The 15577-nt window shown below is 42.7% G+C and overlaps 1 protein-coding gene across 2 annotated transcripts; it reads left to right on the forward strand.

Moving 5' to 3' along the window:
- Positions 1-259: 259 nt before the first annotated feature.
- ZFP64 (ZFP64 zinc finger protein) lies at positions 260-15051 on the forward strand. 2 transcript variants are annotated; one of them, XM_037915830.2, is made up of 6 exons: positions 260-443; positions 2240-2476; positions 3875-4036; positions 5232-5294; positions 5989-6240; positions 11585-15051. In XM_037915830.2, exons 1-6 carry the CDS (start codon positions 395-397, stop codon positions 12883-12885), a joined length of 2064 nt encoding a protein of 687 aa, XP_037771758.1. In that variant the 5' UTR covers positions 260-394; the 3' UTR covers positions 12886-15051. The 2 variants fall into 2 exon arrangements, with proteins under 2 accessions (XP_037771758.1, XP_037771760.1); XM_037915832.2 differs by lacking the exon at positions 260-443 and adding an exon at positions 465-1701.
- The last annotated feature ends 526 nt before the right edge of the window (positions 15052-15577 follow it).

Consider the following 15577-nt stretch of genomic DNA (forward strand, 5'->3'; position numbering starts at 1 on the left):
GCTTGCAGAGACACACACACACAGCAGCAGCCTGCACCGAGTGCCTATAGAATCCGCAGCAGGCTGCCTGGCGCTGTACAGAGACCCGGCTGCAGCCTGCCCAGCGTAGAGAGACTCTAAACAGGCACCTGCCGAGAGCCGCACAGAGAGGCGGGGGGCAGCAGCCGCCCCGCTCCCCTGTGTCCCCACGTGCCGTCCCAGAACGAGCAGGTGGGTTCCGGGCCCCGTGAGGGCAGCGGCCTCCGCGGCTGTCACTGAGCATGCTCACAGCGCGCGGGCACGCTCGGCTTGGGCTTCTCCACGTCCGTCCCTGCCCGGGGCGCGGGGGTCCCCGCCGCCGCCAGTGAGCCTCTTGCCGGGGGGCGGAGCTCCCGGGCCAGCCGTGCCGCGCGCCATGAACCCGGGCGGCGGGAGGGCGCCGGGCTTCCCGGGCCCCGTGCCGTGTAAGTGCCGAGCGGGCAATGCGCGCTCCGGGGCCCGCGCTGGGGAAGCCGAGCCGAGCCGGGGCCCGGGCAGGCCCCGAAACCTGAGTAGCGCAAGAAGCGGGCGGGAGCCAAGCCCGGGAACGTGGCTCGGGCAGGAACGCGGGGGAGAGCAGCCAGCGGGCTGGGCGGGCTGCCCCGCCGCGCAGCGGGGGCTGGGGGCGGCCGCGGAGAGAGGCTCCCCGGGCGGCCCCGCTTCGGAGTTCCCCCGTCGGGCCGGGGCCGGGGCCTGGGCGAGCAGCAGGTGCCGCCGCCCGAGGCGCGGAGCCGGGCGCAGCGAGGGGCCGGTCCTCGGGGAGAAGGCGGGTGGCGGCCAGAGCCATCAGCCGCCGCTCAGCGCGGGAGGGCGGACCGCAGCCGGTCCCGGGCTCCGACGCCCCGCCCAGGAAGAAGCCCCTTAGTCCCGGCAGCGGGCGAGAGGCGCTGCCCGGCGGAGGTCGACTCTGGTCTGCTGCCGCCCGTCCCCAGCTCTCCTCCTCCGGCCACGGGCTCGCGGAGGAGACGGACAAGGGGGGTGGGGAGATCGGGGGTCAGGGAGAAAGAGGGATCTGGGGGGTGAGGGGCGGGGACCGTTCTAGCCCCCCCACTGGGGAGGGGGCGTGAGACGCTTGGGGGCGTTGGGGGCGGGCAGAAGGCTGGGGGCGGCAGGAGTAGGGCACAGAGGTGTGGGGGCAGACAGGGCTGTTAAGGAACAGTAACGGTAAGAAGGAGGAGCTGTGAGTGGGGGAGAAGGCAGGGGCAACAGGTTGGGGACTTAGGGATAGGCCACATGGGGCAGTTAGGGATAGGGGAGGCAGGGGAAGAAGTTGGATGTTAAGCAGTAAGGGCAAGGGAGGAGGCGGGGCAGAAGGCGGTGGGAGGAAAGGGCAGAGGGGAAAAGGCCGTCTTGCTTCTTGGGCTCTGCTGGGCAGCACAGAGGATGCCTGCAGGGGAGGCAAGCAAGATTTACCCTGACACCTCACTCCGTTCTGCCTCCAGGACTATCCATGTTCATTAAGGACCCATCCACCCACAATTGGAGCACTGGGCAAGGGGCTACATTTTCTGGGAAAGCTCCCCAGGTGCATAGGGCAAGGCCCCTGGGCTTAATGCAAGGAGCAATGGTGTAGGTCCTTTGGTCCAATTCACAAAGGCATTTTGCAGTAGTGTAAGCCTCCTGGCTGTGAGAGTGTCACTGCGCAGCATGCAAAGATGCAAGTTCCCAGAGCGCAACTGTCATGTAAGCCCCTATAGCCTAGTGAGTAACATGGAAACAGAATGTAACCTTATCAGCAACCTAAGGTTCAGCATTGCAGGCATTCAAGTTTCACGAATCAAGTTTCCCAGGAATCTTAGTGTAACTTTTTTTTTAGGTTGGCTATGATCGAATGGCTTTGCACTTCAGGCTGCTCAGCACACTCTGCTCCTACTGAAGTCAGTGCCCAGAAGCTTCATATACCACTAAATATGTTTAGTTCTTCATTGATTGTAACACCCATGTGCCATCATCTGCTGAATGCTATGCCTCTTCACATAAAAGAAGACAGTATTTATAGAGTTCAGCATCTTGGTTTCACAGATCCTATTATAGCTCTCCCAATAGTAGGTGAAAGGGAAATGTTGCAGTTATTCAATGAGAAATTGGAATGCATGATATTCTAATTGAGGCGTTGATCCATTTGATAATCTTATTGGAGTCTCTCTTTGCTTTTGTGTAGGAATGTTTTATGTTTTGATTTCATCAGTGTAAATTATTTGATCTCCTTCCATTTTTGTAGTTCCAGGAGGCACCACTGTCCTAGTGGAGCTCACCCCAGATATCCACATTTGTGGCATTTGCAAGCAGCAGTTCAATAACCTCGATGCCTTCGTTGCTCACAAGCAAAGCGGCTGCCAGCTGATCAGTGCAAATGGAACCACTAGTACAGTCCAGTTTGTTTCAGAAGAAACTGTGCCATCAACACAGGCTCAAACCGCAACCAGAACAATCACTTCAGAGACTCAGACCATCACAGGTATTGCTTAGGAATTTGAAAGCACACATCCTATAGAAAATAGAAATGTAAATCCATGTACCCCATCACTTTACGTTAAAACACCAATTTGCACACAAGTATTCACATATGATTTGGTGAGGGAAGGAGAAGCAATCTGACTACTTTGTTAGCTTTGGTATAACACTATGCACTTAATTTGACAATTAAAACTGTGAATCTGTTTATAGACTGATACAACATGCAGCCAGCACTTAATGAAAGGGAAACTGTAATCAGTGGCAGTATTTATGAAAAATACTTAAATTACAGGACATTTTTATTGGTGCCCTTGTTAACAAACACAGGCTTAGAGTTTTTGTTGGTCTTCAGTCCAGGTCCTTCTTATAAGAGAACACTGCACTGGAACAACTGCTCTCACAATTAGTTAGCTAGAAGTATTTACTCAGTATTCCTACCTCTGCAGAGGTTTAAGTTAGGCTGAACCATATGCAGACCTTTACTTGCATAAAGTTACATGCATGCATGTTTTCAGGCTCAGGGCCTCATTTAGTTTGAATTAATTTGAACAGACACATTAATTTTCAGAGAGATTTGCAGAAACGTTTTGGGATAAAGAATCTGATATACAAAAGCCTTAAAACTAGTGAAAAGATAGGATAGTCAAGTGGACTGAATTCAGGGCTGGCTGCCAGGAATTTTTGAGTTCTAATCCCTGCCCATGATTCACTGGATTTTGGATGAATTTCTTAAATTATCTGCCTCTTATTTACTCACCTGTAAAACAAAGGCAATAATACCAACCTATTTGATGTAGGAAAGCGGTGAGATTTAATCAACTTAAAAGTCATTAATTAGTCTGCGTTAAAATGTTTTTTCTTACTGTGTTTACAGTTGACACCTAAAATTCCTATAACTGAAAGAGATTAGATATTTTTTAAAAAAAAAACCTATTTTTCAGTTTGTTTACTTCATACTTTTGACAGCATTTTGTATAAAGCCAGTTTTGCTGTTTCCCCTGAATACTGATTTAGGGCTTCGATCCTGCTAACATTTAACAACATGTATAACTGTATTTATATAAGTAATCCGTCCCCACACAAACAGCAGAAGAAACTGACTCAGCCCTGAGTCCTGTAATTGGATCCACACCATCACACCCTTGTGCCCGTGCAAAATCCCACGGGTTTCAGTGCAATTTTGTACTGGTGCAAAGGACTTGCAGGATAGGGTCCTTCGTCAGTTTCTTTTTTTTGTTTACCTGGGGCTTTCACTTGTAATAGGTAGAGAAAAACATTTTATAAAAGACTAGGCAAATGTGATTGTAAAACTAGAACTAGGTACAGGTGGTGCTTAATAGAATTTGATATGAATTGGAGATGTTTATACTAAGAAAGTGGGCCATTTTTATGTTTTTAGTTTCTGCTCCAGAGTTTGTTTTTGAGCATGGCTACCAAACGTATCTGCCCAGTGAGAGCCGTGAACCTCAGACTGCTGCTGTTGTCTCTCCATCATCAAAAACGCGTTCCAGAAAATCCACTACTGCAGTTGTCCAAAAGAAATTGAACTGCTGCTATCCAGGTTAGGTATTGGCTACGTCGTCTTTTTTTTCTTTCATTTTTGCAATTGGTGGGCTTAGTATAGTTATAAATATGCTAGGCTTGCCTAATTTCATGAAGTTAATCTGCACAGAATCTAGAAGACAGCTCCTTTAGGCCTGATCCTACACAATTAAAGTCAGTGGGAGTTTTGCCATTGACTTCAGAGAGTGTTGAATCAAGCCCTCAGACTCTGATCTTGCTCTAATGATGTGTGCTGGCCAGGGTCACTGGGGCTCTGCCTGGCTTCCAGGTGTGCTGACACACATCGCTGTAAAAGTATGTCCTGATTTGTATCTTCCTAACTGTGTTCCCAATCTTGCAACTCATGTGAAGAATCCTGAAAGTTATTTGCACTGTATCCCCAGCTCTGATGAACCAAAATGTTTGAAAGGATGGACTGATTTTAAATATTGTCAATATTTAAATCATATTAATCAGTGAAGTTACTGTATAAATTCCTGAAAAACAGATGCTTAATTCTTTCATATAGGATTCAGTGCTGCAAGCCTTGGAAGTTAAACTTTCCTCACATAAGTAGTCTTGTTTATTTAAATAGAGTTTACAGTATTGTTTCAAGTCTTTCCTTTACTTGAGAATCTTATTTCACACGCACAGTCTTAGTTTGCACACACACAAACTTTCAGGGCCCTACCCAGTATTCTGGACTCAGGCAAAACTCCTGAGAATGAAGGCCCCAGTGTGTTAGCTAGGCGCCCACTATCTCTAATCTGAGACTATATGTGAAATTAATTAGTCTCCCTGTGTCCCCTGTGTACTGTAGAGTGCATCTCAAAACCCAGGCAGAGATTCCACACAATTTGTTTTAGAGATTACCACGAAAAATTCCAGAATGAGTTAATGCAGAGAATGAATTATCTTCTAGGGAAGCACTAGAAGACTAAAGTTTATAGGTAAGTATAGCTACTTACTTATTGTAAGTAAGTATATGCAAACAAGATGTGGACTTCATTTTCCGGCAATGTTGAATTCCTTCTCTTTATTTTTATACAAACACAGAGCCTTTATATATTTGACAAAGAAATGTTACAAATACATGCCGAGAAAGGCAACATCCTGAATCTGTCAAAGTACATGTCCCCTGTCCCGTTGTCTTGTTAGTTTTTCTTAAATTTAAAAATCTCATTTTTTGTTTGTGGTATCTAATTTATTTTCAGGTTGCCAATTCAAGACATCCTATGGTATGAAAGATGTGGAACGTCATTTAAGAACACACACAGGTAAAATCTAAAGCCATCACCTTCTATTTTTCCTTCTTGTTATTGTCAGTAGATTTTCCAGCAAAATAAGCATCTAGTTTTAGGAGGTACAACCTACATGTTCAAGAGGCACAGTCCCTCCCCTAGCTTCTTGGAATGCAAGGACTGTCTTTTTGCATGCCAGGTCTCTCATTATGGTACAAACTACTTTAGTGTAGGCCAGTTTGTAACTTAGTCATCTGGCCTTCAGAGTTCAGAACATTAAAAATGATGTATGCTTCACTCATCACTGACACACTAGAACCTCTGTGGCATGAATGGGAAGCTGTTTTTCAGTGCATCACCGCATTGTACTATAGATTAGGACAAGAAGTTAAAGAAAATCTAGTTTGACACAATAATTCTAGAAAAATATACAAATCATTTTCAAATGAACTTTCAAAAGCTAGTGTAAGGGGACAATTTTTTCAAAGGGTCTTCTGAATTGTAATTGCAGTGTTTGCATTCCTTACCATCTTTTCTCTGCAGATTAGGAAGAATGGTTAATCTGGAGGTGTTTGAAGGCATAAACATTGGAGTTTAATTAAAGGAGGCCTTTGGAAAATTCAGGCTATTGCGATTTGAAAATTCTATATAGTTTCTTTTTGTTTTGTTAAGTTCCAAGATTGTGTCATTACAAAAATTGTTATTTTGACGCTCTTTTGTTGGTTTTCAGGAGATAAGCCCCATAAATGTGAGGTGTGTAGCAAGTGCTTCAGTCGCAAAGATAAGCTGAAGATGCACATGCGTTCCCATACTGGGGTGAAACCTTACAAGTGTAAACACTGTGACTATGCAGCTGCTGACAACAGCAGTCTCAACAAGCACCAGCGCATCCACTCAAATGAGCGTCCTTTTAAATGCCAGATCTGTCCTTATGCAAGCCGCAACTCTAGCCAGCTTACTGTCCATCTCAGATCCCATACTGGTAAGTCTAGACTGTAAGACTTCAAAACATGTTGGGCCATATTTGAGGTATTTTAATGCTAAAGATGTAGATAGGTGCCCAGTGGGATTTTCAGAAGTGCAGAGATGTCTGACTCCCAATCTGGAGTCAGTTATAGAACAGTTGCAACAGTTTAACTAAATTGATTGAGATATTGAACTAGTTAAACCAGTACAGACTCCAAATGTAGACACCCTAGAACTATTTTAATTTCTCCATAATTCATCTAGTTTACATCTGCAAATGACCAAATTCAGCTAAACCTCCATAGACCATTGCTAGTGGGTCCCCTCTAGATCAAGGCTGAGGCATGTTAGCAAGACAATAAGAGGAAACTGGCCTTGCTGCTGCCCATGCTATACTTGTTCTGTGAATAGATGATTTCAGTCTCCAGGGTTGTCAGCCCACACACCTTTTGCAAACACTAAATCCGTAACTTCTTATAGTTAAGTTATTTTCCTAAATTCTCTTTTAATCAGATTTTCTCTTGTAGTTTGTATGCAATTTGCTGTAAAGATACTGATCTTTTTTGTGACTGTACAGTTATCTCTGACATATGATGCTTTTCACTTTTTCTGTGGTATTAGATTGGTTTCCATGCTTTTTACGGGTTTGATAAATTCTGTGAATGTTAGCTGCAAAGCGATTACTATTCAGGGTTTACTATATTAGCTTTGAACCTGCTCTAGGTTCTGATTTTGAATTGAGGTATTACACTGTACATTAGTTCAGATGTAGGCAGTGTGGAATTTATTTCCAGCAGATAAAAGAAATAAATCACATGTGAAATATGGAGGAGCGGCGGGTCAGACCAATCTGTCCTGAGCAGAAGAGTCTTTTATGCTTCACAAATCTGCTGTGATGCCACAGGCAGGACAACTAGGGAGTTGTTTTACAAGGTTCACCTGTTTCTGCTGCTACATAACAGGATGTGATGGGCAGTAGGAATTGTACATGGGGGAGTCAGATAGTAATGATAGCTAGAGTCCAGAGAACACCTGATGTAGATTTACCTCCTCTAATGCAAGTGTGCGCAGGTAAGCTGTAGCAGTTGTGCCTCTCGAAGGATTAATCCATGGAAGAAGGAAAACAGTAGTTTTGTTTTATTCTTCTCTGCTTTTCCACCAGAGTAAGGTAGATTTTTCACTGCCATCTGTGAAGACTGGTTTCAGAGTAACAGCCGTGTTAGTCTGTATTCGCAAAAAGAAAAGGAGTACTTGTGGCGCCTTAGAGACTAACCAATTTATTTGAGCATAAGCTTTCATGAGCTACAGCTCACTTCGTCGGATGCATCCGATGAAGTGAGCTGTGAAGACTGATGAATTGGCACTTATATACTTTCTGCCAATGGGAGGCCAAGTGGCCCTGATTCGGAAGGGTTCAGCCAGTGAAGAACAAAGAGTGAATAAGCACTTTGTGATTTTTAGCAGATAAATAGGGTGACATGGGCATGAGAACGCAGGCTTGCTTTGCCAGTTTAAAATCACAGCCTTTGTGTCAAGTTACCCTTTCAGGGCCACATGCTCCCCTCTTCCAAATAAATAAATTGACTTCTTATACTAGAACTTGTGGAATTAAAGTGGTCTCTTCCCTGCTGTTCCAGGGTGGATGAGGGAAAGAGGCATGTGCCAGGAGCAGATTCTCTAGGGTCTGAGAAGTCAGCATAGTTCCCAGTTTATCCACATAGAAAAGTTACCCTTCACTTTAGGTTTCATGACTCTTCACTTCATTAGTAGCACAGCTCACTTTGAAACCATGCTGCATTTGCCTTTGCCCTTCCAGGCTTGAAACGAAGATGAATTGCAAACAAAGAGGGGAGTTCTTCAAGTAAGTCTTGTATGGATTACCTCTGGGAACACCTCATTCTGTAGTGGGGATCAGATTTCGTCCCTCCCTCCTATCTATCTCTGGAATGCCTATTCTTGCAGATGTCTTGTGGAACGACTTCCATGGTGGCTAGGAGGCAAGAGGGAATGTGTTTAAGTGTGAGCTGTGTTCCTGTTTCCACAGATGTGAGGTCTTTTCTGACCCCATTACTACTTCCCTTCACTGCTCAGTATGCGATGTCAAGTCTTTAGAGTTTAGTTTTTTGCTCTATCTTTCCCAAGTAAATCTTTTTAGATATGAAGAACTTGTAGGTGTAATTTGTTGCATATAAATACAAAGCTTTAAAAAATGATTACATCCCTATTATTGTTCACTAAGAAATTAAATGGACTGGATTGGGTTAAAAGAAAAATTCAGACAGGTATTCAGGATGCAGGTCCTAATGGTACTGATCAACCATTCTTTGTACTGCAGGAAATCTGTTAGAAATTCATAGAGGTAAATGTCTTTGTGACCTAAAGTAGAACCTCAGAGTTACGAACATCTCAGGAATGGAGGTTATTCATAACTCTAAAATGTTTATAACTGAACAAAACCTTATGGTTGTTCTTTCAAAAGTTTACAACTGAACATTGACTTAACACAGTTTTGAAACTTTACTATACAGAAGAAAAATGCTGCTTTCCCTTTATTTTTTTTAGTAGTTTACGTTTAACACTACTGTACTGTATTTGCTTTATTTTTATTTATTTATTTATGCTCTGCTGCCTGATTGCATACTCCTGGTTCCAAATGAAGTGTGTGGTTGACAGGTCAGTTCGTAACTCTGAGGTTCTACTGTGTATAATTTGGAGTCAGATTTTATAAACCCTTGCTAATTTGATTAATCCTTTCGTTCTCTTAATTTCAGTGGAACAATTCACAGGAGTATTAGTTTTCAGGATCAAGGCCCTGAAGTTCTTTGGTACCTCTGCCAGTGTCAAATTATGCAAGGCCAGTAGTGTAAATATGTATAATAGATCAATCTGCAATTTAAAAAACACATGTATTTGCAGAATTTGAGTACAAAAGTAACACTGTCAGTCCAGTATATGAAAATTGAGCTATTGAAATATGCACTATGCCTTCATCAGTAAACTAGGTAAAAATTCAATAACGGAATCTTACAATTCAACTAGAAGAGTATGCAGCTGTGACTGTAAAATAAATAAGCTACACTAGCAACCAGTGTATCTTCGTTAATAAAAATCTTTATCACAAACATAATACGCTATATATCTCAATTATTAAACAGATGTGAGATTTGCACAGTATGCCACAACTTGATTTGAAAAATAAGCAGCTAAATCAATGACATGTAGCTGGATAAACAAATTATGCAAAATTATACAAATATTACAAAGATCTATAAAATATTAACTATTAAAATAAATTAGCCATATACAGTTTGATTATTAATGAACAAAGCATTGACTGAACTTAGTACATTCCTGCATTTTATTTGTCTTACATAGCACTCAATAGTTCTTTCACTTTTCTCCTTCCATGGCGTGACAGAGTAATAACAAAATGATGTCTTACTGTTCAAGTGGATCAGAGAAGAACTGTTAAGAATGAATAGTATTGTTTTGAAAATGCTATTTACTACAGTCAGCTTCTTCTTTTGTTTTTTAAATCATATTCGGAACGGAGTCATTGTCTTGTAAGTCCATGCCCTGGATTTGATCCAGTGATTATGAATTAAATATATGTGGTTATTTTGGCTGCACATATTGTGACAACCCTACAAATGCAAGGAAATGCAAAGAACAGAGGTTTAGGCCCTGAAGATGCAAATGCTTATACATGTAACTAACTTTACCCATGTGAGTAGTTCCCTGGAAGGAAATGGATTATTCCTGAGGTTAAAGTTGAGTAAATACAAAAACGTTTGCAAGATCTAGCATTTGAATCCTTTGACACAGATTTTCAGCTGCAGCTGTTTTTAGTCTTCATGTGTATGCCCATAAAAAATTGTGCATGTATATGTACTGTGCAGGCACACATCTCTACGTGCATACTAATTTTAAAAAAATCTTTAACTGTAGTTTGTGGAAAGTTGGTTGGTAACGTCATGCAGAATCCTCCATTTCCAACAGTTGAATTGTATTACAAATTGCAAGACAAAACTATACACTAAATAGTTCCCTAATGTTACATTTCTATATAAGTAAACTCATATGAACCCACACATCATTATTTATCTTTTGCATGTTTCACTCTTTTAATTTTTCTTTTCCAATTATTGTGCCCCACTACAATTAAATTTTTCCCCAATACAAACTGTAGGAACATCCTATAAATCTGGAGTAACCACTGTATTTTCTGTGCATCCAAGTACATGATACTAAGTGTTGTCCTTCCCTATCACCTTCCCTCTTTGCTTTTTCAACATTTGCTTCAAAAACTGAAAATCTAGCTCAGGGATCGGCAACCTTTGGCACGCGGCTTTGGCAGTTCCCACTGGCCACAGTTCGCCGCTCCAGGCCAATGGGGGCTGCGGGAAGCAGCAGCCAGCACATCCCTCGGCCCGTGCGGCTTCCTGCAGCCCCCATTGGCCTGGAATGGCAAACCGCGGCCAATGGGAGCTGCGAGCAGCCGAACCTGCGGACGCGGTAGGTAAACAAACCGGCCTGGCCCACCAGGGGGCTTATTTGAAAAATAAAGGTGCAGATTCTACAAATGTCAGAAATTTGAGCCAAATATCCTATGGTAAATGTGGCATAGAAGAATAGGAATAGACATGTGTACATTATTTTGGAGGATGATTTTTAATTTGGGTCTTCAGTGGTAAATATTATATGATCAAAATATTTTAAAAAGATGATTAGTAATTTAATTCTACATAGTTTGGAACTGATTTAATACTCCATCATGCTTAAGTTCTCAGCATGACTACAGTTATGTGTATATGCTAACGTATATGTTTAGGAAAGGTTTATAATGCATCAAAATCTAGCAAAGAGACAACTTTTTTGTTTTTTAATGTTTATCTCAATTAGTTAAAAGCATTAGTTGAGATGTTCAATCTTATTAATGAAGGAGGATTGAGAATCTTCAGTAGCTTATTTTGGAACAGTGTTCCACCATTTATACCACTAAAATGAACTAGAAATGGAGAACATCTGGAATACAAATACCAAGAAACTGCAGGGTCTGCAAGCATGCCCACATATTCTCTCTACCCACAAGCGCTCTGTGCCAGGAGTGGCTACTATGTTTCCCACACAAAAGTGTCTCTGATCAGCTACAGATGAAACAAGAGAATGCAACGTTTGAATTTCAGCTCATTAAAGAATTTAGTGCATTGTGGAAATATGATGGGAAATTTTAACTGGAACAAATTGAGTTTACGTACCAGTTTAAGTTTATGCAGTTAATTGCAACTTTCAGTCTATCCCGGAAGTACTGTAGATTCATGGCTTGACTCCTCTAATTTAAATGCGTGTTTTGTTGACAGGAGATGCTCCGTTTCAGTGTCGGATGTGTAGTGCTAAATTTAAAATCAACTCGGACTTGAAGAGGCACATGCGTGTGCACTCTGGAGAGAAGCCTTACAAATGTGAGTTCTGTGATGTCCGCTGTGCCATGAAAGGGAACCTGAAATCGCACATCCGTATCAAGCACAGCATGGAGAACACACTCAAGTGTCCAGAGTGCGAGTTCCAGTGCGGAAACAAAACAACCCTTCGGCATCACTTAAGAACCCATCAGCCTGAGCAGCCAGTGAAGTGCTCAAAATGCAACTACTCTTGCTCTAACAAGGCAGCTCTCAAGGTGCACGAGAGAATTCACTGCGAGGATCGCCCTTTCAAATGTGACTTTTGTAGCTTTGATACCAAGCAGCGGAGCAATCTGACCACGCACGTGAAGAAAGCCCATGGAGACAAAGTCAAGATCAAAAAGCAAACTACTGAGAAGAAAGAGGGAGATAAGTTAAAGCAGGGCAGCTCCAGGCAAGTAGCCAAATTGGATGCTAAGAAAGCATTTAAATGTTGCCTGTGTGAGGCTTCCTTTGTCCGAGAAGATTCTCTTAGGAGCCATAAGAAACAGCACAGAGAGTATAATGGGACCAAAAGTACTGAACTGGCTGTATTGCAGTTGCACATGGACCCCAGTAGGCAGACCAGTGCCCCGATCACTGTAAGTCACCTTCAAGTTCCAATTCAAGCCACTCAGGTTTCTCCTTACAGTGAAGGAAGGGTCAAGATCATTGCTGGCCATCAAGTGCCTCAAGCTAATGGAACAGTTCAGGCTGCTTCAGTGAATGTTATGTCTCCCACATTAGTTGGCGAGAATCAGGAGGAACTATCTGCGAGTAGCCAGTTGCAAATACTGCGCCAAGTCAGTCTGCTGGCACCGCCTCATCCCCCTGTTTCTCAAAGCGAAGCTGTGTCAGTGGGGCAGCCGGCCGTTCTTCTCACTGCCCAGGACCAAAGTGACAGCAATGCTCTCCACCAGACTTTGATTTCTGCTGCTTCAGTCAGTAGTCACAGGGCTTCAGCAAGCCAGACTTTCATCAATGATTCTGGAATCAGCTGCTCTGACTTGGAAGGGCTCAATGCTTTGATTCAAGAAGGGGCAACGGAGGTGGCTGTGGTTAGTGATGAAGGTCAGAGTATCTCTGTGTCCACTTCAGCTCCCCCTCCTCCCATCTTTTCCTCATCCTCTCACACACAAGCACCTAAGCAGACCTACTCCATCATTCAAAGTGAAGCCCATACAGCTTCGCTGTGTCCTGCAGACTCCATACCGGATTAGTTTTAAAAAACTAGCACAAATTCCACCCTGGATTGCCTTGTCAAGCCTTGGAGTCAGTGGGATTTTCATGACACTTAGTGAGGGCCAGTTTTTCAGGAGTCCTGAGATTGGCCTCTAAAGTTCCATTTGCACCACTTTGCACATGTAATCGTATGTTGCATTCTCACATACTCATACAGTGACTTGCACATGAGGGTGTGCACAATTACATGTGTTGGAAACTAGAGGCTTCAGTCTTTGAAAAATGTGAACCTGAATATCAAAGCAACTGTTTAAAATTTCACATTTTAAAAAAACTTCCCAGAGCAGGATTTACTTTGCGCAGCAAATGTCTTATTTAAACAAAATAGCTTTTTTTTATCAGATGCAAAGAACATCTCGCCTTAAGATACCATCCCCTGTGAAAAATCTGAGGGCAGGTCTATATTACGGGGGAAAGTCGATCTAAGCTATGCAATTTGAGTTACGTTAGTAGCGTAACTCAAGTCGACACGTAGCTCAGATCTGCTTTCACGGGGTGGGGGTCCAAACTACGCTATGTCATCAGGAGAGCGTCTCCTGTTGACATTACGTAGTTTGGACCCCCACCCCTACTCTTTGGACTTCCCCTACTCTTTTCCATCTGGTGCAGTACTGGAGTCGACAGGAGAGCAATCTGCGGTCAATTTAGCGGGTCTTCACAAGACCCGCTAAATTGACCCCTGATGTATCGATTGCCACAGCGTGGATCCACTGGTAAGTGGAGACAAGCCCTGAGCAAGGTGGCTTTGTACAATGAACCAAAACAGTTGTTCAGAGACCCATTAACACCGATCCAGCCTGTCCCAAACCTCCTCTTGCAGGTTACTATAGGACCTACCCTGTAGCTGTGCTTTACTGCATATAAGCCCTGATCAGGCAAAGTATTTAAACATATGAGTAGCCCCATTGTTTTAAGTGGAACTACTCTCATGCTTAAAATTGAACACGTGTTGGGTGCTTTGCTGGATTGGGGCTGTAATGGGAGCACCCTCTGTGGTTAATCTGTCTGTTGCTAACATAGTACAGCAGTGGTTTTACTTTTTGGACTTTGTACATGGTACCAATAATTTCCCCAAAACAAACATCTGTTCATTTTTTTTATTACTTATTAGACAATTCAAACTGCTGGACATAATTCTAATAGAATTTCATATTATCTAGGTGCTACTATTTAGATGATAAAAAATTAACAGTATATTAAACAACATTAAGAATTAAGGGCCCTAGTCCTTCAACTGCTTATGGATTTGCTTAACTTCACTTGAATAGCCCCACTGAAGTGTTTGCAGGATTGGGGTCTAAATTTGTAAATGTTGATTTTTTTTTTTTTCTTCATTTAGATTCAGAACCAGACTAATCAGGATGAATTGGAGCCAGATTTTCAAAAGTGCTCAGCACACAGCAGCTCCTAATGTGACAATTCTCACCAGACTTTTCCAAAATGCTCAGAGCCCTTCTGGCTGAGTTTTTAAAAAAAACATCTGGGCATTGATTTCGGTGCATAAATAGGAGCTGAGATCTTTTCAATATCTGGCCAGTAGAAGCTAAATGGAGCATTGACAAAGAACCTGAGGTCTGATCTGGTGTCCATTGAAGCTGATTGAAAGAGCTTCATTGAGTTCAGTAGGAATTGGGTCAGACCCTTGGCAGGCTGTTTAGCTAATAGGCTGTATTGCTCTCTGTATTCCCAGAACTGTGTACACATCATAATGGCATCACAACATGTACATTCAAAAAGGCGGAAGACGAACCATAAACCCCTTAGAGGTATACTAAAAATTGTATCCCTGATAATTGTGCTAACCTGTCATGAGCCCATTAGCTGGTCCTGGCTCATTTTTCGTCCCCAAGAAATGCCCTGCACTGCAAAAGTGATTTTGGGATTCTATCTACAGATTTATGGTAATTGCTAATTACAGGAAAAGTCTATTGAAGTCAGTAGGAATTGGGGGCACTTAGCACCTTGGTTGAGACACTCATGCAGAATCAGGCCCCAAAGTATTTCTGTTAAAATAATAGACTGTTGTCTGTGTGTTGGTGATATTTTGTGTCATAACAGACTTTTTATGCAAATCATGTATACAGCACAATGCTCTGTATCAGAAGGGTCCTTTAAAAAAAATACAATATATTTTTCCAAATACAGTGCTGTAATTTTATGTCATTTGTTTTGGTGCTGAATTATTTGTTTTCAGTTGTGTGATTGAAAACAAATGTATTTTGCATTTCCATCTCTGTTCTTTATATGTAAGAATGCAGCTTAAAGAGAGGAAAAAGAAAATGTACTCAACCTGTTGCAGTACAAAATCTAATCATAGATTCTGTTTTGGGAATCAAAAAGCTAGTTAATTTAAAATATATATATAACTACATTAATATTAGTACAGAACAAGATAGAGGTGGTTATTTGTGTGCTTAACATCACCATGCAATTAATGTATATTTATATAAAGAAGAAATATGTACATGTCAGTATTTGGCTTCAGCCATAAAAAATCAGTGGATCTGATTTAGTTTAGTTAGGTCAGTGGTTCCCAAACTTGTTCCGCCGCTTGTGCAGGGAAAGCCCCTGGCGGGCCGGGCTGGTTTGTTTACCTGCCACATGCGCAGGTTAGGCCGATCGCGGCTCCCAGTGGCCGCGGTTTGCTGTTCCAGGACAATGGGAGCTGCT

This window comes from Chelonia mydas, chromosome 13 (assembly GCF_015237465.2).
Source record: "Chelonia mydas isolate rCheMyd1 chromosome 13, rCheMyd1.pri.v2, whole genome shotgun sequence".
Taxonomy (NCBI): domain Eukaryota; kingdom Metazoa; phylum Chordata; order Testudines; family Cheloniidae; genus Chelonia; species Chelonia mydas.